Below are 23,883 nucleotides of genomic sequence, written 5' to 3' on the forward strand. Positions count from 1 at the left end.
TGAATAATCTTTATTTTATTTTGCTATACCACAAAATCATAATTTATTTACATATCGTAGTTCTTAAGGATAATTTACAATTATGTATCATAAATTGGCTTATATCATTTATGTCTGCATTATTCTTTATATATTTTACATGTGCCTGCTTCATATGTAAATCATCTGAGTGATTTCATTACAGCTTCGCAGCTCATTTAGCAAAGCATTCTCTCGCAGTAAAAAGAATAAAAATGGTTCAGTATCTGATGTTGAAGATCTTCGTCAGCTGCAGTCAGACTCATCTACTCCTAATTCACCACTCCTTGGTGCAATACTAGATATAAATTTAGGAAATCTTGGTCAAAATATGAAAATATCACAGTCATCGTCACTGTAAGTAGTGATATTTCATTTGTAATAACAGTAAATTGCTAGATATAACAGTATATCGCACTTTATGTAGTGGTGTTCTCCAACCCCGTTCATGCTTCAGTTTTTATTGCACCCAACCATCATAGAAATGTTTCTATTGAACCCATTAAATAATTTTTACAAATAATTGCAGTAATAGGTATTTTATTCAGTTCATTTTAATAAATTAAAGTTTTAGGACTAAAGATATAAATAATACTAATACATATTATTTTTCTTTGAATGATGTAATTATTATTATTAATCAAAGCTCCAGAGTCAAGGACTCATTTAAGAGAAGCCATACATCACCTACACCACCAGACATACCTTCTTTTAAACACATGCACTTACCACTTCAATACTGTTCCACTCACACAGTGCTCTGTGAGAGAAAAATGTAGTTTATCCTTTTCTTAACTGCACACAAACTTAACTTCCATGTATGCTCCCTTATCCTCTCCCCACTTTCCATATAAGTAAAAGTTTCATCAGCTGATAATCTGTAAAACCCTTTTTGAAGTTTATACACAGCTATCATATCGCCCATCTTTCTTCTGTTTAACAGTACATTTGCAACTTTTGTTGTGTGACCTTTGAACTTCAAATTCCTGTCCATTCACCATAACTTCAAGATTCCTAGACATAATCCCACCAATATAATACCTTACCTTACCCTACCTTACTGCTTAGGTAGCAAAGCAAACTCTTGATAAGAATGAAGAAGTTATTGAGTTGTTCCAAGATAACTTTCTTCAGCAGTATGTGAAAGAAGGAACAACATCAAAAAATGTTAGTTTTTTGATGATGTTACCAAATTATTATTTGGCAACCTTCATGGAGTCAACAGGCCCATCATGGGAGGCCCACTCAACTAGCAACATGTCATCATAACATGCTTTGAAGATATTTATACTACCTGCACTCAAAACGCACTCAGGCAATACATTCCACTCACTAACAACTCTCCACGTAAAAAATCTACTCCTCACACCCTTCTTCACCACATCTTTGTACAACTTCCAGAGATGGACTCTCATTCTTCCCATCTTAACATCCACTCTTTTCATAATAATTTCTTCTGTATAAATCTGATAGAATCCATTAACTAACTTGAAGGTCTCTATCACATCTCTTGCTAGCCACCAACCTCTGTAAATCTACATTCTCTCAAACACTCTTCATAACCAACACCACAGAGTCCTGATATTGATTTGGTTATTTGTCTTTGGATCCCCCTCGTGTTTCCGCATTACAATGAAAACTAGCTGACCAGATCTGAGCACAATAGTCCATATGTGGTCTGACCAATGCCTTATATAGATGTACCACCACCTTCTTGTCCCTACATGTCAGTGTACTTTTTATCATAGCAGCAATGTAATGTGCAGTCTTTGCAACACATGCAATGTACCCTTGGAACTTCAGTCCACTATCCACCATCACTCCAAGACCCGAATCTCATCCACTTCCTCAAATTCAGCTCCACCAATACAGTATGTAGCCATATATCTCGGTATCCCCAAGTGTAACACCTTACATTTATTATTGTTAAAACTGCAACCCCACTTATTTGCCCAAGCTAAAAGTCTATTCAAATCTTCCTGTAGAGAATTAACATCACCACTACTCCTGATAATTCTACCTAACTTTGCATCATCAGCAAACATTTGAAGATCCCCAGTCAATATACACGAAATATCATTAACAAACAAGTTAAACAGTAGGAGCCCAGAAACAGAACTCTCTGACATACTATTGGTCAACTTCCTTTTCTGAGACACTGGTACATCATACACAACCTGTCGATATCATTTAGAGAGTCAATTTCCAATCCATCTAACCAATATACTATCTATTCCTATCCTCTGCAGCTTGTACATCAACTTATCATGTGGTAATCTATCAAATGCTCTATTGTGCATAGTCCAAGAATATCATTGTAGATGATTGCCAGCCTGGCTGGCCGAGTGGTTAGCATATCTGCTCTCCAGCCAAAAGGCTGCGGGTTCGAATCTCGCCGTTGGCATGGATGTTTGCGATTGTCTGTGGAAATACTTGTGGTCAGTTGGTGGATAGAGAGCTATAAAGCAGGTGCCCTCCCTCAATGAGTCTTTGGACTCCCTGGAAGTGTCTAATAATAAATAAGTATAATTCTCCCTTATCCAACACATTTGTCACCTTATCATAAAACATAAGCACATTGCTAAAACAAGACCTGCCCTTCACAAACTAATGCTGACCATCATAGAGAATCTAATGTTCATCAACTCAATCCAGTATTCTATTTCTAACCAATTTTTGCAATGCTTCGATCACAACTGTAGATATACAGATTAATTGTTCTTTGTTTTTGAGTAATCGGTACTTGGCCAAGTCGTCTGTGATCTTGTCCAGAATATCCCAAATTTCTGTCTATCTCAAAAATCTATCTCAAACTTCAGTTTGCCATTATGGCAAACTGAAGCTAAAGTTATTCAGACAACTTAACCGTCTGGCATTCCTAAAACACTGCCGGGATAATCAAGTCATCCCTAACTGTGTAAAATTTAAACACCGCTTTGTCTCACAGAAAGCTCTCCGTATCTACAACCGGGCAAGCCAGGCTTTACTTCGGGAACAAATTACTGCTACACGTGGTTCCCTAGCCGACATATACAGAGCTATATTAGCACTAGAAAATACGGCGGCTAATAAAGAATTCGAACGAATACGGAGCCGACATATCAACAAGTTTGTTAAATTAATAAAGAACTCGGCGTCCAAACCTAAACTACAAACCAACACTGTAGTTAACCTTTCTTCAGCTATCTTGAAGCCTGAAGCACTCAATGCTCTGTCACGTGGTCACAACTTCGCCATTGCTCCTAAGAAATTACCGGCTGAGGAATTAATGATCCAAATTGAACGTGGGATTCACCACCTTCCAAACCACATCGCCAACAATATCAGATTGGATGTAGCCTGTGTTCTCACAGAAGCAAAACCTCCAAAATCCAACTTATCCATTAGTGAATATAAGTCACTACAAAAATTGAAGAGAAACAAAGAAATAGTGATCACCAAAGCGGATGAGGGGAACGCCACTGTGGTACTCAATCTTAATGACTACACAGGTAAGCTCAAGGCTTTACTATTAGATCGATCCACTTACCTCCCTATTGAATATAATCCCTCCAACTCTCAAATTAGAAAACTCCATAGGCTCCTTAAGAAGGTCACTTCTTGGCCTGTGGAGATTACCAACAGACTGTAACTCTAGACACCCCCCCCCCCCCCCCCCCCCCCGCATATATGGGCTCCCAAAAACACATAAAGAAAATGTGCCATTACGTCCCATAGTGGATGGCATTGATTCCCCCCACTTACAAACTAGCCAAGCATTTAGCTAAAGCGCTCTCACACTATACTGGCAACACACCATCGCACATAAAAAACTCAGCCCACTTCAAAGCTACTATAGAAAACCTTACACTCCAACATAATGACATAATGGTCAGTTTTGACGTCTCCTCCTTATTCACGAATGTCTCCCTCAAAGAAACCTTAGAGCTAATCCAAGCTAAATTTCCTCCCGATATCTCAGCCCTTTTTCAGTTTACAACGAACTCAGGCTATTTCGTTTGGCAGGAAAAATTCTATAAACAGATAGAGGGGACAGCCATGGATTCACCACTTTCCCCAGCCTTGGCTAACTTCTTTATGGAGACTTTTGAAGAGAAAGCCTTAAACTCAGCCCCACAAAAACCTACCATATGGCTACATGGATGATGTGTTCGCTATTTGGCCACATGGCCCGAATTCACTCCTCTCCTTCCTAACACACTTAAACAACCAACACCCTAGAATCAAATTCACCCTGGAAAAAGAGGAAAACAATAACCTCCCCTTCCTAGACACACTAGTCACCCGCCAACCTGATGGAACCTTGGTTTTCTCAGTTTATAGAAAACCCACCCATACAGGCAGATACATTCACCAACAATCCCATCACCCCCCCTCACAACAATATGGAGTTAAGACACTATTCAACAATGCAAAAATAATCAGTTCAAATGATCAAGCCCTAACCACTGAACTAAATCACATCTGTGACACTTTCTCAGCCAATGGCTGCCCCTCCCTCCACTTCCAAAAAAAAAAAAAAAAAAAAAAAAAAAAAAAAAAAAAAAAAAAATTCCAAAAAATACTTAACCCAGTTATCCACAACCCACCATCCCCTCCCGTTCACAAAAAAGATTACTCTAAATCTATCGCCATTCCCTACATCCGAGGCACCTCAGAAAAAATCAACAAAATTTTAAAAAAACATGACTTGACCACCTGTTACAGACCACATAGAAAATTGGCATCCCTTATCCCCTCCACTAAAGACCAACCACTTCCCCTAGACCTACCTGGTGTATACCAGGTCCCTTGCAGCTGTAAACTGTCCTACTTTGGCCAAACAGGCAGGACAGCAAATATCAGAATCTCAGAACACAAGGATTACATCAGATTTCACAAGTACAGCCACTCTGGGCTTGCAGACCACGCTCTGGATACTCGCCACAGAATAAGATGGAAGAAAGCCAGAGTAATACACCGCAGTAAGTTCAAATATGAAAGACTATTCATGGAATCAGCCTCAGCCCTTAGGAACATGCCAAACCTCAACAAATTTGGATGCATGAGACTGCCCCAAATTTGGGAAACATTTATCCGAAGAACTACCAATATAGCCCGCCAGGGGGCACCATCAGGACTTCCTTTCTTCCTTTGTTCTAATGGTTTCCATTCAAATATTTTTTTTAATTTTTCTATCTTTTTCCATTTTTTCTATATGTCCTAATCACACTATTCTTTGTCACTTCATATATCTTACTATATTTTCACCATTAGTTAGTTGTTCAAGTTCATTATTTGTTCTAATTCTCCATATCCCATTTTCTTCTTTTATTGGTCCAATCTTCCTTAATATTTTCCTTTCAAAGATTCTCAATCTTTCTATGTCGTTTTGTGCAAATGGCCATGTTTCACATCCATATGTTGTTACAGGTTTTATAAAGTTTTAATTTAGAATTAAGATTAAGAATCGTATTACTCATTTAATTTTTTATAAATATTATAACACTTATTTTCAGCCATGGTTCAACTATTAATTTCTTCAGATATATTATTGTTTGTTGTTATTAATGAACCTAAATATTTAAAACTATCTACAACTTCAAAACCGTATTCACCTATATTATATCTTATTATGTTTTTATTTATTGTCATTCCACATTGCATATATTTAGTTTTCTGTTGGTTAATTTGTAATCCAACTTCTTTAGCATTTCTATTAAGTTCTTCAAATTTCTCTTCTAAATCTTTTCTCCTGCAACTTATTATTGTTATATCATCTGCATATTGCACATATTTGTATTAATTTATTATTAATAAATCCTCTCATATTTAATTTCTTATTATTGCTTCAAGTACCAAATTAAATAAACTTGCTGAAAGTACATCTCCTTATCTTACTCTACAGTTTATTTCAAAGGGGTCCATTAATTCCCCTTGTATTTTAGCTACTGCTTTGGATCCTTCTAATGCAATTTTAATTACTGTATTTGCAGGCGTATAAGATGCACTTTTTTTCTTTGAAAATAGGTCTTATATGCCAATACTCAGTTTTTTATTACTTTCATTTCTGGAAATTTTCTCTGTTCCGAGTTACGTGATTTCTTCCTTGTGGTGTGTGAGAGCATTCCAGTTACGTTGAGTTCAGTGGATATGCATGCGCTGTCATTGACGATCACAGCTGTATTTCTGTTCGTTTGAACTTTCCAATTGTTGTCAAGGTTGTTGTAAACAGTGATAAATTTCTGCCGTTAAATTTTCTCTAAATTTCTTCGCAAATTATGGCTGAAAAACATTGGCATTGCTACAATATTGCATTCAAGCTATGTGTGATTACATATGCTAAAGAACATGGAAACAGGGCTGCAGAGAGGCATTTCGGGCCACCCCCAACTGCGAAAATTATAAGAACTTGACGGAATCAGGAAAAGGAACTAAGAAATCTTTTTTTCCTAAAAAAATGCGTACAAAAATTGAGGTGCGTCTTATACACCGGCAAATACGGTAATTAATGTAATTAGTTTTCCTGGTATTCCCAGTGTTTTCAAGCTATGTATTATTTCTATTTAATTTATAAAATGCTTGCTGGAAATCAATATACAAATTATGAAGTTCTGTATCTTATTCTAAGCATTTTTCATATATATTTCATAGCATAAATATATTATCAATTGTGGATCTTTTATTTCTGAAACCACTTTATATATCATACTTGAAAAGATTTTGTATGTCACATTCAATAGTAAAATTCCTCTATAGTTCTGACAATTCATCTTATCTCCTTTGTTATATACTGGATGGATTGTTACAATTTTGCAATTATTTGACATTTTTTCTTCTTTCCGTATATCTAATATCAAATAATAAATTTCTTTCCATAAGATTTCACCTGCATTCTTTATAAGTTCTCATATTATCCCATCTACCTCTGGTGCTTTAAAACTTTTAATTTGTGATATTATTTCCACTATTTCTTTATAAGTTCTTGAATTCTTTCTTCTATATTTCTACAATTATTTTGATTGTCATATTCCTTATTGCCTTCTGCTGCTGTCATCATAAATAATTCTTTAAAATATTCCTTCCATTTTTCTTTAACTAATTCTTTCTCAGTTAATGCTTTTCCTTCTTTATCCTTACATCCTATCATTTGTGTATCAAAATTATGTATTAATTGTTTTAATTCTTTATAGAATTTTCTAGTTTCTCTTCTCATTATACTGCTATTTGTTCCCCATTCTTCTCCATCATTCCTTTCTTTTTCTTTTTACAAATTTTATTTGCCTGCTTTCTTTTCTCTTCATATTTCTTTCGTTCCTTTGTAAATGCTTTCCTTTGCTTTGTTTTGCAATTCAATTATTTCCTTACATTCTTCATCAAACTATTCATTTCTATTTTGCATTTATGATTGTTTGTTGGATCAGGTCCCAATTTTCTTCTATATTCTTTCCTTTTTCTGTTGTTTTAATATTATCTTTTATTTTATTCTGATATTTATCAATTATTTCTCTATTTTCGAATACCTCAGTGTTCCACTTCTTTATCCTTTCAGTTTTCTTTTGGCCTACATTTGATATTCTAGATATAAATTAAATTTTAATTAACATATGATCAGATTCACAATTTGCTCCTCTATATGCTCACACATCATTAACTGAACCTGATCACCTTTTCTAAATCAGGACATGATTTATTCTGTACTATATACAATGGACTATATACAATATAAATGAACGTTTTTATGTTCATTTATATTGTAGGTATTATTTTTCATTTCTTTTATGGCTTACTCAGTCTTACTTTTGCTTTTCTCATGTTCCTGCTATTACAAGTTACTTGGACCACTACTGTTTAATTTGTAAATAAATGACATAGGAAATACTTTGAAGGAAGATATTCAGTTGTTTGCTGATGATGCAAAGTTGGACATGGTAATAGTCATGTGGTGCAGAGAGCTCGCAGGATGATTTAAATATGCTGACAGTATGTGCAAAACATAATGGATGTCAATTTAATCAGAAAAAGTGTGAAGCTATTCATTTTGAGATAGAAAGATTACATGGTGTGTACCACATTGAGGGAACTGCACTCCAAAAAATGATAAAGCCAAGGATTTGGGAATAGTGGTAGATAGACAGTTCAAGTTTAGAATATATTGTTAAAGTAGATTAGCCCACAGGATTATTTGGTTATTGGAGAACACACTAACAAGCAGAGATAAGGGACTTTATGAAGCCTTTATGCGATCACATCTGGATTACTGTCCTAGGTTTCTTGGAATGAGGAAGCAGTAACAAGAATCAAAGATGGTGAGTGATCTGTGGAATTTTATTCTCATAAAGATAGACTGAGAGTTTTTGGGTTGCAAAAGTCGGCTGATAGTATAAAAAAAAAAAAAAAAAAAAAAAAAAAAAAAAAAACGGAAGGGGAAGGTATGATAGAAACATAAGTTACTTAAAAGGATTTTATAGGATTAATGCAAAGGAAATATTTCAACACTTTGTTCAAGGGAACAGAACAAGAGGTCATCACTGGAAGTTGGGTAAGAATGTGGTTAGCAATATATAAGGACTAGATTTTTTTTTTTGGAGGGTGGTGAATGAATGGAATGGGTTGCCTGAGTTAGTTGTGAGTACTTTGTTTTTTAATATTTCAAGGAGAAGTATGATAGATATTGTGTTGATAGTTTGGATCTTCCACAATGAGTTTTACAACTCCATGGAGGTGCCCATGTAATACTAATAATTATATTGTATAGTGGTTTGGTGTCATTTCTATTTGCTGCAGTTTTATTCTTATTCTATAAATTTTTTATAAATTCTGTTATCTTTTCTTGCCCTTTTATTGGCATATTTGTGTATTTCTTTATATTCATTTTGAAACATATTTTCTTCTTGTATTAATTTTTTTTTCTTTATTTCTTTCCCTTTTTTTCAACATTGGACTCTGTATATGAGGATATTCATTCCTTGTCTTTCTTTTTACTTTTTCGTAGTACTGTTCCTGCACTTTAATGATATACTATTTTTAATATCTGCCCATATTTCTTCGGTACTGTTGGGCTCATGTTCCTAGTGTCCAGTGTGTGTGTGTGAGAGAGAGGCTCAAATCTATTTTTAACCTCCACTGTGTGCTTCTTTTTAGTTTCCACATTTTTATGTTCAGTTATATTGTAAGTATTATTTTTCATTTCTTTTATGGCCAGCAGTCTTACTTTTGCTTTTCTCATTAATAAGAAATGATCTGTATAGGCATTTGCTTCTCTCATCCCTTTCATATCTATGAGGGATCCTCACCATTTTCATTGTATCATTTTTATGGTCAGTTTGATTTTTTCCCCCCCATCTAGTGATGTCCATGTTGCCTTATGAATGTTTTTGAGTTTAATCATTGATCCTGCTATTACTAGTTCATTCATCATGTAAAGTCCATAAAAAACTCTCCATTTTCATTTATATTTCCCATACCTCATCTTCCCATTATTATTCCCTTTTCCTGTGTCATCACTTTCTATTTTGGCATTTAGTTCTCCCATTACTATATCTCTGGATTGTTTAACCCATTACTTTCTGTAGCATATCATAAAATTCATATTTTTCTTTTTCATTTACATTAGTATTATTATTATGTTACACCTCCAGGGAGTCCAAAGACTCATCGAGGGATAGTGTGCCAACAGCATCGAATGATTGAACTCCTTCCAACTACTAATCGCACTCAAACTTGCTTAACATTTTTCATGAGCCATTAGTAGCAGAGGCTCTACCAATCGACCAACCTTTGATTGGTACATATGCATTTCTTATTTTCGCCTTAGAGAATTTTGAGTTAAATCTTGCCATTTTACATCTTTCTGTAACTGGTTCCTATTTAGTCAATGCTTTTATTCTCTTTCTTGACATCATAATTGCTACTCCCTTTGTAGGTTCATTTTCTTCATTTTTGTTACCAGAATATGTTGTATCTCCACAGCTTAACTGGATCAGACCTTGTCCATACAGTCTTGTTTCATTGATTCCCATTATTTCAATTTGATGTTCTTTCACTTTCAGCGCTGCTTTTGTTCTCTCATACATTTCACTTACATTCACGCATCCAGTCCATATAGCTTTTTGTTCCTGATGCTCCTTTTATTAGTGTAGAGACATAACAAGTGACCTCCTGACTTTTTCATATGCTTATATCTGCAATCTTCTTAGTTGGGCCCAATTTCCTGTCAATATACACACATATTCAAGAAGTCTAAATCCAAAGCATGCAAATCTATCACCACTACCTTCACCAGAACTTGGAGTTATTATCACCAAAAACAGCTATAACAATTTGTTTCAATGAGCAAGCTCTTAATCAAAAATTACAATGTGTTAGAAATATATTTATAAACACTGCATAATTTAGAGGGCCTGGTCAAAAGGTCAAATTTCAGATGATTGGAGTAAAGCATATCAGTATTGGGAATTGGACAGTGAGACTTATTTGTGCTTATGGTCCCACAGAATGTTCTAAGGAAAAGATGGAGGAATTTTCAAAGGCATTAGAGAAGGCAGTTGGCACAACGAAAAAGGAAAAGTTGGTCCTTTTTGGAGATCTAAAACAGCAGAGTAGAAAATTATTACCAGACATATAAAAATGCTTTGGGAAAATTTGGAGAAAATAGCAAAGGTATAATAATGCTAAGAACCTGCTAGATTTCTGCTCAGGACATAGATTAGTTATTGTGTACACCATGTTCCAACATAAAAATGTGCACAAATTCACATATAGAGAAGATACAAGGAATAAGAAAAGTCTCATTCACTATGTTATTGTTGACAGTGATGTTTTCCCAATGATTCAGGACACGAGTATACAGAGATTTGAAATAGAAAGTGATCATCATTTAGTGTTGAGTAGGATAAAATTGAACTTCATATTGAAAAGAAGGGTGTAAAAAGTTTTGAAACGAATCATTTGAACAGCTATTAAATGTGAACTGTAGACTTAAATACACAAACATTATTCTTTGATTATTCAGCTAGAGAGGCATGTGGTGAGGGTAATCTTCAAGGATAGAAAAATCTTTAACTATAAGAAGTTGGAGGCTGGAGCATTGGCCAGTTAAACAAAGCCCCTGTTTTTGCCAGGGAACTAGCACAAACAGTGAAAAGTCAGCCCCCGGAACAAATCCTGAAATACATCCCAACTCAACATCATCAGAGTTCAAGATCGGTACTATCAACATAAGAAGCCCAAAATGGCAGAGAAATGGAGCTAGCTGAGGAATTAGATAAGTAGCAAATCGACATAATAGGGGTGATTTAAATAAAATTCAAAAACTGCTGAGATCTTTCTCAGCAATAAATACAAAATGTTATATTCAGGCAATGACAATCAAGGAAAAGGAATAGCCATAGTTGTCAACACTAAATATGGGGCTAATCTTCTTGAATGGCAGGCAATATCAAGTAGTGATGTGGGCAAATATCAGAATGGAGAACTGGACAGTGAAACTTATTTGTGCCTATGGTCCGTCCCACAGAAAGTTCTACTAAGGTAGAAGTGGAGGAATTTTTTGAGGCTTTAGAGAAAGCAATTGACACAATGAAAAAGGAAAAGTTGGCCTTTTTGGGGATCTAAATAGCAGAGGAAGAAATGATTGTCAGACATACAAAAATATTTTGGGAAAATTTATAGAAGCTGATGACTTCATATCACTTGCCTTAGTATCCCATAATCACATATCCTTATGGGTATGTATTATGGGAAGGGTCACTACCCAGACCGGTTTCGACCTTTATTAAGGTCTCATCAGTGGGAGCAAGACTCAGAGGTAATACTAAGAGGTGATACTCATAAGGATATGCACTTTGCATTATGGGATACTAAGGCAAGTGATGTGAAGTCATCAGCTTCTATATACGTTGCCCCACTCCTGAAAATTCTTCAGGTGCAAACTTTGTTTGCTTACACTTGGATAAAGGATTAAATCAAGTATATAAATTCTTGGTATCTTTAATTTATAGTTTAACCAAGTGGAAAAACTTCCAGCAATATGCCAAGAGAAAAGCTATTCAAAATGCTACAGTTATATGGCAATGGGGCATTATATCAAGCAATACTTAGTCTTTATTTGAGTTGTAAGTCAGCAGTTAGAATTGAAGGAAGTACAGGAAGATGGTTTAATGTTAAATCTGGTGTCAGACAAAGGTGTCATATGATAAGGTGTCCAGGAAAAAGTTTTTCAAGCACAAAAAATGAACATTATAGAAGGCAATACATAGTCTATACTTAAGTTGTAAGTCAGTAGTTAGAACTGAAGGTAATGCAGGAAGATAGATGGTTTGATGTAAAATCATGTGCAAGACAAGGAAGCACTTTATCTCCATTCTTATTCATCATATGGATCAAATTATGAAAGCAAGTAGCATTAAACCTGATATCAGAATGGAAATATCAAACTTAACTCTTTCCTTTATGCAGATGATGATGTGCTCCTAAACACATCCAGTCCAAGTCTCCTAGATTCTCTAAATAAATTGAATAACAGCTATAACAAATTTGCCATGAAAATCAATATAGAAAACTTCAGCTACATTCTGAATGGAGAACCTATAGAACAAGTAAAATATTTCAGCTATTTAGGCACAGTTTTTACTGAAGTTGGCAAGTAAATCTGAAATAGATAACAGAATAAGCAAAGCTGGTATAGTGGGGAGTCACTTGAATAAATTTATATAGAATTAAGTGATAATTTAGCCAAAACACTAAACTATAGTATACAAGTCAGTGTTTAAGCCAGTTTTAAGTTATCGATCTGAATGTTGGGTAAGAAATAAAGCACTTGATCAAAGACTAGAGACCACGGATATGAGGGTTCTGAGACAAATTAGGGGGAGTGAACAGATGGCATCAATGTTATAATCATATTAGAAATGAAAGGAACTTGACTTATGTATTCAAGAATGTGTAAGCAGAGCTAATCTAAGATGGTGTGGCCACTAAATAGAATGGGTGAGGAAAGGTTAGAAAACAGGTGTTGGATGTCAAGATGGCAGGAAAGAGATCCAGATGAAGACCAAGGGTCTAGGTGGATTGATCCAGTGAGAACTGTCTTATAAGAACAAAATGTTAGGTATGACCAATATTATTGGAGTGCTTATAAGTAATAGACTAATTTTGAGGAAAATTATTGATAGGAGATTAATAATAATGTACAGCTAATCATGTAGTACTGTCATAATAATCCGATCACCCCTTGAAGGTATATATCAGGAAATTGATAATGGTGATTATAAACAGTGATATAGCAAAAATACTGTCAATAAAATTCTTCATAAAACTACACCTAAAGATGCAAATAATGTACCTGGTCTAGCCATAAATACTGTTACAACTTGAACAGCGCATAAATCTTTAATCTGTCAATAAATCATTTATAATTTCCAGCACATAGAAACCACATAGAAGTCCGTAAGGCCACATATCGAATCACAACATCCAATGGAAATGTTGCCACTGCTCACTCCAAGTCCACCTTCAGGCTGGTGATCCTGGCGTGCCTTTTCTTGCAGGATGTTCTCTCAAGCTACAAGGACAGTTTGAAGTCCAACAGATTTAGATTGGGTCTTCCAGATGGCCTATCAGATGGTGGTATCTGGTCGGGCACATTCGCCTCCAACCACTGTTGTGTGGTCCTCACCTTGTGTGCAGAGGCTGATTCCTGTTGGAAGGTCCACTGCCTACCATGAAACAGGGTGTTGTTCAGGGAGACCGTACCACAGGTTCTAGCACAGTGTCTTCTTAATACATTCTTGCAGAGGTTTTGACCCCTTTCTCATAGCAACTTGGCTACCTCTCATACATCCCCCCCCCCCATACACACACCAAACACCAAACCATCACTGACGCAAGTTGATGACCTCTCTGAATCCTGGATGCTATAGCACATGCTGTGTGACCATCCGAGACATATACCCAATTGTTTTGGCAGTTAAACAACTTAGATGATGAAAATCTTCTCATATGTGAAGAGGATCTCTCTGTGTCTGTTGTTTGCATACTGCCGGATTAGTTTCTTTGATTTTATCATCTTCTTCTGCATAAGTTGTGGTGTTGGAAGTGTCCAGTAGAATGATGACAGGCTCTTACCCCCAGTCATCAGTTAGTATATGTGACATCATTCTCTGTGAAACATTCATCTCTTGTGACATCATTTTCTGCATTCTCACAGGATTACAGCAGTGGCATGGCTTTACATCCCTCACCAGGTGTTGCATCCTAACACAGCATGGTTGACATGTTCTTTCACAGTCAGATATATCTCTTCTGTATCATTATAACAGTTAATAGTCTATATACACAAATATTCTACCGATTCTGAGTGTTTTTAGTTTGTTGAAAATAACAGGTGGCTGCTTTCCAACCTTTTGAAGTGCTATTTACAGCTACAGTTCTCATAATCTTCCCACTGCATGTTAACCTGTACAGCTAGACAGATCTCTACTGATAAACACATATCACCACTGATGGGACTGAGAGCGAGCCCAGTTTTGTTAGTGTAACAGTATTTGTAAGTTGTAACAGTTTATGGGAAGACTGTGTAGATTACAGCAAAATTATAGCTGTCCCATACATTAAAGGATTATTATTATTATGGGTATCTCCATGGAGTCGGTAGACTCATTGCAGGAGAACCAAACTATTAAAACGATATCTATCATATCTCTTCTGGAATTCATTTACAGACGAGGAACTCACAACAACTGAGTCAGGCAATGCATTCCACTCATTCACCACCCTCCAGGCAAAAAACCTCGTTCTTACACCCTTGTTAACAACACTTTTCCTCAACTTCTAGGGATGACCTCTTGTTCTTCCATCACTATCACACAGCTGAAATATTTCCTCTGCATCAATCCTATAAAAACCTTTCAGTAATTTAAATGTTTCTATCATATCCCCTCTTCTCTGCCTATCAACCAATCTCTGCAATCCACAAGCTCTCAATCTATCAATGTAGGGAGCATTTTTTACATCACTCACCAACTTAGTCACTCTCCTCTGAAAACTCTCCACAACCTCCTCATCCCCAAGGAATCCAGGTGACCAGACTTGAGCATAGTAATCCAAATGTGGAAGTATCAATGCCTTATAAAGGGGAATAATAACCTCTATATCTCTGAATATTAGTGTGTTCTTCAGTAACCAAGTAATCAAATATGTCCTCTGAACTTCATCTCCCTATCCACTAACACCCCTAAGTCCCTAGCCTCATCAATCTCTTGGAGTACCGTTCCATCAATGTGGTGCACAGCTGGTAATCTTTTAATCCCAAAATGCATAACTTTACGCTTTTCCACATTGAACTGACATCCATTACCTTTTGCCCATTTTGCTAGCTAATCATCCCTCAAACTCTCATCAGTTTGATTTTTTATTGTGCTACCTAACTTTGCATCATCAGCAAACAACTGAGTATCTCCCTTCAAGCCATTTCCTATATCATTTATGTACAAATTAAACAATAACGGCCCAAACCCTGAGACACATCCACTGGTCACCTGCCTCATCCTGGACTCTGCTCCTTCATACATCACTTTCTGGTATCTCTCTCTGAGCCATTCTCTTATCCATATCACCACTTTTAGTATCCATCCCCATCTGCTCCAATTTGTGCAACAGTATTCCATGGGGTATCCTGTCAAAAGCATTAGCAAAATCCAGAAGTACTGTTCTTTGTCCAACTCAGATGTCATTCTGTTATAAAAAGTAAATTGCTAAGGCAAGGTTGACCTTTAACAAAACCATGTTGGCCGCTATAGAGTATCATATTGAATAAAATAAATAGAATTCTCTACCATTACAACCTTAATACTACTTTTAATCCACTTGTAGGTGGTTTAAGAGTAATATTAAGTAAAAGTAGTATTAATTTTAAAAAACTAAAAATTTTATGGCACTTGTAATATATTGGTAAAACTGGATGCATAATTCCAATCTGTAAAAAAAAAAAAAAAAAAAAAAAAAAAAGAGAGAGAGAGAACATAATCAACACATTAAATTTTACAATTTTGCTAAAGTAAGTTCTCGGATCATGTTCTTAATGCCCTACACCAAATTCATTGGAAAGTACCTGTTCTTTGCATCATACAAAAACCTGGTGTGAATGCAAATTTAAGGAAGCATGTGAAATCTTGATTAGCCATACTAATCTTAAAAAATAATGGTGGCATAAAAATCAAGAATATTTTCTTTCAAATTCTCCAGCAAACCCTCACTTCAGGACTGTAAGCAATGATTTCAACTTTTATTGGCCACCACCAATACTGTTTTTTTTTTTTTTTTTGTTATAATTTATCTGTGACTAATCTATGGTTTAATTTATCTCTGGTTGATTTCTAACAAACAACAGCATCCTAGTTTTGATGTGGTAATGTTTTTTTTTTTTTTTTCATCAAGTGTTAATGGTTGAAAATTAGTGTGACTGTAACATGTATATTGTAATGTGGCCTGTTTCTTTTTATGTATTGTATGCTCACAGTTCATAGAACCTGGGCTGGCAGTGTGCCAAGAATAGGCAATTCATCCTGAAGGGGAGAAATAAATAAAGGATGTACGAATTGGTCATCAACACACAAAATCACTTGCTTTATATGTAAATTTTCCAACTGTTTTATAAGCAAAATAGTTACCACTTTAAGAACTAGAATTTTCATAAAAGAAAAGCTAATTTTCTGACGTATAATAATAAACACTTATCCTACCATGTGCATAATCCATTCCTAATATAGGAATGGATTCTCCTTCTGACATGCGCAGAAGTATTGAAGGGTCTCGCATCTGTGGGCTTATAGAGTGTATGTGTACACTCCAGATGATGACCTTGATATGAAGGTCACAACATTGAGTGATTATTTCAGTCTATCTTAAACTGAAGTTTTATTATAACACTGTAGTTATTTCCATAATTTTTTAAAATGAATGCTGATTGCTATCTAACTATTCCACAAAAGTTCCAGGATTTCTGTGATAACATGAGATAAAAACTGTTTGTGCAAATGATTCCTGTTTCACTTTACTTGCCCATTGTTAAGTTGGTTAAGTAAACATGTTAAGTTGATAAGTCAGAAACAAAGGCTAGGCCTTATTAGCATTGGTTCACTCAACTTTTATGTTGAGCCCATGCATGAGAAATTGGTTGATCAACCTATAGTACATTAGTACCGTGTATGGGTGGTAGGTTGGGAAAGAAGGTACTTGTTCACATTTCATTTCAATGACTGCATATTGTATTCCTTCAGGAACACAACAAGGGGAAGACTGTTCCACAGTACAGTAGTTGCATTGATGAAGGAGGAGGGGAAGAAACTTGTTCTGCGAGTTTCAAGATGCACTGTGAAGGGATGTTGATCAACAGTTGCACATGTTCCAACGAGCTTAGTACTAAGTGGGGGAATTATAAGGTTAACACCTGTTCAGGGATGAAGTAACGTCTTGAACGAAAGAGAAATCCTAGTTTTTTTATGTTGGAAAGTCGGAAGCAATAGTCTAATCATGGGAATGAGGCATAGAAGTTACAGAGGCTGTCCCACTTGGCACTGTTATAATGCCAAACTGCTCTTGTATGGGAGTGGCTGTGTAAGCATTGTTGCATTGGGGAGGAGATGAGTACTAGATTGTGGTCAGAATTGCCTAGAGGGGGGGGGGCCCCCTCTACATTCACTGTGTATTTGGAAGGATCATTGGTCAGGAAGAGATCGGGTTATCAGTTATTCTGTTTGGCATCTGAACTAGTTGTGTGAGGTCATGAGTGATGGCAAATGTTTCAGCATCTCTGTCTGCAAGATCTGTACACTGAAGGAGGCAAGCCAGTTGGTGTTGTAGACATTAAAATCTCCTAGGTGGATGATTTTGCTGTTGGGAAAGTGGGACTGGATAAAGTCAATTTTTAAGGAGAGGAAATTAAAGAGCTCAGAGTGGTTGGTTGCATTAGGGGAGTGATGTAGACAGCATATGAATTTGACTAAGTTGGGAAGGGATATTTTCATCCAAAGAAGGTCAAAATTGGGCGATTCTAGGTTGGGTGCTCTCTGGCAAGGTATGTCAGAGTGGATGTATGCACAGATGTCACTCCTAGGTTGAAAGGAGTTAAAGAGTGTGTAGTTTGGAAGGTTGAGATGAATAGTGGGGTGGGGGGGGTGAGATTCTAGTTTCTGCCAGAAGGAGTAGGTGGGGTTTGGTAGGCTGAAGGTGGTAGTGGACACTATTAAGATTGGAGTTTAGGCCATGGATGTTGGTGAAGTGGATAGGTAGGGTTTTGTGAGTCATATGTTTGACTGCAGGGGTGTTGCACATTTCCTAAGCAGTGCTTAGGAAATGTGCAAATGATATAGTTTTTGTACCAATTTAACTTGTTTGTAGTCAGTGATCCAACTGTAGTCACCATTTTGACGTTAAAACTGTGTAAATGATATAGTTTTTGCACCAATTTAACTTGTCTGTAGTTAATGACTACAGTTATTGGGCTTCATCATGCACAATTAACAGACATAATATACTGGCACCTCATAGTGCCTGAGTTGCTTTTGAAATAAATTGAAATCAACAACTCGACTTGGCTAAAAATTATGGTATCAGTGAGAACTGGTTGACAGAAAATGATAGTTACAGGGATAAAAGGTATTATATTTTCAGGGAGAATAGAGGGGATAACACAGGAGTTGGGCATTGCTCATGATAGCTGAAGAACTTCAACCAGCAAATATAGAAGTTAATGAGGAATTGAGCTCTAGAGGAGATGGTTCATTTGAGGCTTGTGAGATAGAGGCCAATAGGACAAAATATATTGTTAGTTGCTGCTGTAGACCGCAGATCTACAGAAAATATGGAAGCCATGCATTAACTTATTAGTACAATGAGTGAAGGTTGATCAGTTATCATGTAAGACCTCTACTATGGGAATATACAGTAGAATCTCTCTCAACCAGCAACAACAGATACTAGATTTTGCCAGTTTATTGAATATATATTTCGAGAACTTACCTGTTCATGTTTTGTGATGCCATCTGTAGAAATTGCAGCATGTGAAGTTCGTTGGTCGTGTTTTTTGATCTGCCGGCAAGAATTAAATAAAGAACAAAAAATCATACAGATTTTTTAAAATTTAAACACAGCAAAGGTTGGTCGATTGGTAGAGCCTCTGCTATGAATCGCTCATGCAAAAAGTTAAGCAAGTTTGAGCACAGTTAGTAGTTGGAAGGGATCAATCATTCTATGCTGTTGGCAGACTCTCCCTCGATGAGTCTTTGGACTCCCTGGAGGTGTCAAATAATAATAATTTTATATTTCACAAAATCAAATTTAAATAGCATTTAAAAATTACAGTATGCATTATCACATGAAAGTGGTGAATTTCTTAGTGTGACGACGTAAGATAACTTTGAATGTCTACCTGCTTCCAAGATTGTCACTGGAGCTTAAAAAATTCACTGTGTATACAGTGAAGTTTCATAACATTGTGTGCTGACATAGATGAACATTGCTTAGCAAATTTTATGAAATTCTGCAATCCTTCTTCAGCTTCCTTCCACGTAACTTTCTTGATCTGTGTGGCGCCGTCCTCATCTTCATCCCCCTTCGCATCATCTTTCTCCTTACCCAGTATATGTTCGATTACTTCATCATCATCAAGGGAAAGTGTGACTGGAACGGAATTGTCTACTTTTTTGTAATAGATTTCACGGTTTGATATGAACATAGATGATTAAGAAAATAACTATTTATTAACTTAAAAGCTAATATATATTTCGCTGGTATTATATCCAGCATCTTCAGAGCACACAACACAAAGTTTGTTACAAATGCAAAACAACCACAATCCGTGTAACAGTGGGGATAGTAAAAGTAATTGCAGCATGCAACACAAGACTAAAGTCCTAATATGGTGCCATCTAGGTTTAAAAAAAAAAAATTCAGAGTTTTGAAATAGTAGTCCAAATGATAGTCTTAGAAAGTTTGAAAAAATGTAATAAATATTAATTTGGTCTTAAGATGACTGTCTCCCAAATCTTTGGTAGATTTATACAGCCATACTTGTTAAGGTTTAGAGTATGTTTTAAGGCTTCTGTTGATTCCAGGAACAACCTCTCTGACTTGTAGAAGCTTCTGTGCATTACTTTTGTTTCTTTCCAATTTATCCTGTGTGCAGGGGTATCCAAAGCATGGTCTGCCAGACCCGACTTGCCAAAGCGAAAGTGTCGGATATATTTTTTGTGTTCACTGAGGCGGATGTCCACAGTTCTTCCTGTCTGTCCGTAGTAGGCTTGATGGCAAGAACAGGGCACTTCATAGACTCCTGGATGTGATAAAGGAGTGCATTTGTCCTTAGGTGAACGGATGAGAGTTGCTAATTTTAGATAAGGTTTAAATACTGTGCGCAGTTGGTGTTTGTTAAGCACCCTAGATATCTTTTCAGATGTGCCTTTAACATATGGGATGGTGATAGTTGTGTTGTAGTCTTCTGTGGTAGATAGAGGGGATTTCTGGGTAGCATTTAGTATGTTATCTATTTTATAGGGATTATAACCGTTGGTTAAGAAGGTGTGTCGTAGGTGAGAAAGTTCAGCAGTGAGAGCAATGTCATTGGAACAGATTGCTCTAGCTCTATAGGTTAGTGTTTTTAAGATACCATATTGTTGAGAAGGGTGATGGTGTGATTGTTTGTGTAAAACCGAAAATGATAAGGAACCTTCTGGAAGATGTGTGATCAGTGTGTCTAGGAAGGGTAGGCAGTCATTGGCTTCTAGTTCCATTGTAAATTGGATTTTAGGGTGCTGGCTATTTAGATGCACTAAAAATTTATTCAATGTGTCTGGGCTATGTGGCCAAATAGCAAACACATCATCAACATAGCGTAGCCAGAGACTAGGTTTGAGAGTGGCTGTGTTGATAGCTAATTTTTCCAGATGTTCTATGTAGAAATTGGCTAAGGGAGGAGAAAGGGGCAAACCCATAGCTGTCCCATCTAATTGTTTGTATATTTTCCCTTTCCAAGTAAAATAACTTCCCTGTACTATGAATTTAAATAGCTGAAATATATCTGGAGGAAATTGTGAATTTAGTAAGTTAAGTGTTTCAATCAGTGGTATACATTAGTGAATAATGAGGTGATATCAAAACTCACCATTAGGTCTGAACTATTTAAGGTGTGGTTTTCTAAAATACTTTTTAGGTGGGTACAATTTTTAACAAAAGAGGAAGAATTGTTTGTGTAAGTGGTTAGTAATTTGGCTAAATGTTTAGCTAGTTTATATGTAGGACTGTTTATACTATCTACAATAGGACGCAAAGGTGTATTTTGTTTGTGTGTGCTCTGAAGATGCTGGATATAATACCAGCGAAATATTAGCTTTTTTAAGTTAATAAATAGTTATTTTCTTAATCATCTATGTTCATATCAAACCGTGAAATCTATTACAAATATGTCTGATGAACACAAACCTATCCACGCGGAATTGTCTACATCCACCTAAGCCTGCATCTCCTCTTCGCTAATATAATAACCTTCTCCGAATGTGTTACTAAATCCAAAATGTCGGACACAGAATGAGTTATAAATGACGAAAATCTTCGTCACTTGATTCGTCATCTTCAAACATGATCATTGGCCACAATTTATCACAACAGCGACGTAAAGTAATGTTCTTTACATTCTTCCAGTCAAAAGACAAAGTAAATATGGCCTCTTTCAATGTGAACTGTTTCTGAACATCTTGGATGCTACCTTCAAAGTTCGCATAAAAAGGGAGTGGTAGTTCATCTTTCTATTCTCGATGACTCCTTGGTCCATTGGTTGGATAAGGCTTGTTATGCTAGGCAGCAGAAACATAACACAAATGGTTTTTTTTCACATTTAAGTCTTCAGCTGGGGGATGGGTGCAGCAATTGTCCAATAAAATAATCACTTTTCTGTCTGGTGGTAAACCCTTTTCCCTTAAATGCTCCTTCACACTTGGGCACAAATACACTATGAAACCATTCTTTGAATATGTTACAATCCATCCATGCCTGATAAAGGATAGGCAGATTTTTCACATTTTTAAAGACCCGTGGATTATGGTACTTGCTTACCACTGACAATCTTACTTTGTGCGTACCTGCAGCATTTGCGCATACTGTCACAGTTACACGGTCCTTGTTCTGCTTAAAGCCCTTCAGCGAGGCTTCCGTCACACAAGCCAAAGTCGACGTGGGAAGGCACTTCCATAAAAATCTAGTCTCATCGGCATTATATATTTGTTCCACTGTCGTATTATTTTCATCCACAATTTTCTGAAACTGCTCGATGAACTCATTTGCTGACACTTCATCGGCACTCCTCTGTTCACCAGACACATCTAACTTACAGATTCCATGCTTTTCTTGGAATCAATTAAGCCATCCAACGGAAAATCCACACTCGCCTTGCATCTGCTTTTTCCCTTGCAATTCCTTTGCTTTTCCATGCAGCATCAGTCCAGAAATGCAAGCTCCCTCTGATCTTTTCAGGGCAACCCACTCGTATAACACACAATCTAATTCTACACACTGGGATTGGTGTACAGTTTTCTGATTTTCTGCAGCTTTGTAGATTCTGTTTGCATCATGAATCTCTGGAGTTGACTACCTTGTTTCTTTATATCATACAAAGTTGAACTTCCAACTTTATATTCCTCCATTAATTTTGTTCTGCTGACACCTCTCTCTATTTTCTCCAGCAATTCAAGTTTTAACTTGAGAGAGAGAACATTTCTCTTGCGTTTCGTGGGAGTAGCCATAGTGACACCATGTGGGCTAGGAGCATACGAATGCATTTTGTTGGTGCGAGTTCTGGCTGTGCAATATATAAAACAACCCATGTGATCTCTCTTAGCCAATGAGCTGCTGGGAGTATTGCATGAAGGAGTATATGTTCATTAGTTGTGTGGCCACGCAACTCGGCTGTACATACGACAGCGTTGCCAGAATGCAAGCCCATTGCATATTTTTCTTATCTCATAGGATTAAATTTAGACCTGCGAAAGTGCTGTTGTTTTGGTATTGCCAGTTATGAGAGATTTTACTGTATATTGGAGGGAGCAAAGGGGGCATGAAAAGATGGTTCATACAGTTGTTGAGAGACAATTACCTGAAACAGCATACCCTGGATGGGGCCAGGAGATTGAGAATGTTGTATCTAGTAATAATATCAGAAGATGTTATTACCAGACACTCTGTCTCCAATCAGAGATAGAGTGTCTGGTAATATTTTGCTAAACATGTGAAGTTCTCTATCATGGTGAACTATAAAGCTGACAACTGTGAAAGGAGGCAACTTGAAACAGTGCCATGGCTTGAGACTACAAGGAAAGAATGTCAGTAGTGAATGGGAAGTGGTCAGAGATCGTTTCAGAGAAGCAGTATCAAACTGCATATCCATGGTCAGGAGGATAAACCAAGTAGAGATTAAGTGGATGAGTAGAGTTAAAAGCAGGAGCTGTCAAAAAAGAAAACATTGTGGACAGAATACAAAGAAAAAAGTGATCAGCATACTCATGAGCAGTAGAAGATGTGGGCAAAAAAAGGTCACGAGCAGTAGCCAAGAAAGACTAAATCAGATTATGAGAGTAAATGAGCTAAGCATGCTAAAATAGATCTAAAAGAGATGTTTTTTTATGTAACAAGTAAGAGGAGGAATAATTATGGAAAGATGATTTTAATCAATGCTGATGGGAGGAAGGTGACAGAAGCAGAATAAATAACTCAGTTGCTAAGTTATCACTTTGCAAAGGTGTATCATCCAGGTAGAGATTATGTGAGAATTGAGGTAGAAGAACAGGAGATGCTGAGCATATTAAAAAATAGTAATGTGAATATATCAGTTGGGCTGAA

General features: G+C 36.4%; 1 protein-coding gene across 1 annotated transcript in view; it reads left to right on the forward strand.

Moving 5' to 3' along the window:
* Window positions 1–23,883, forward strand: part of LOC150099051 (neuron navigator 2-like) — a 636,174-nt gene that overhangs the window by 457,741 nt on the left and 154,550 nt on the right. Inside the window, exon 21 of the mRNA XM_090405801.1 lies at window positions 185–375. Coding sequence (XP_090261927.1) covers window positions 185–375 — 191 coding nt within the window. The remainder of the gene's footprint in view (window positions 1–184; window positions 376–23,883) is intronic.

Source organism: Typopeltis vanoorti, chromosome 15 (assembly GCF_054136105.1).
Source record: "Typopeltis vanoorti isolate ZY-2024b chromosome 15, IOZ_Tvanoo_1.0, whole genome shotgun sequence".
Taxonomy (NCBI): domain Eukaryota; kingdom Metazoa; phylum Arthropoda; class Arachnida; order Uropygi; family Thelyphonidae; genus Typopeltis; species Typopeltis vanoorti.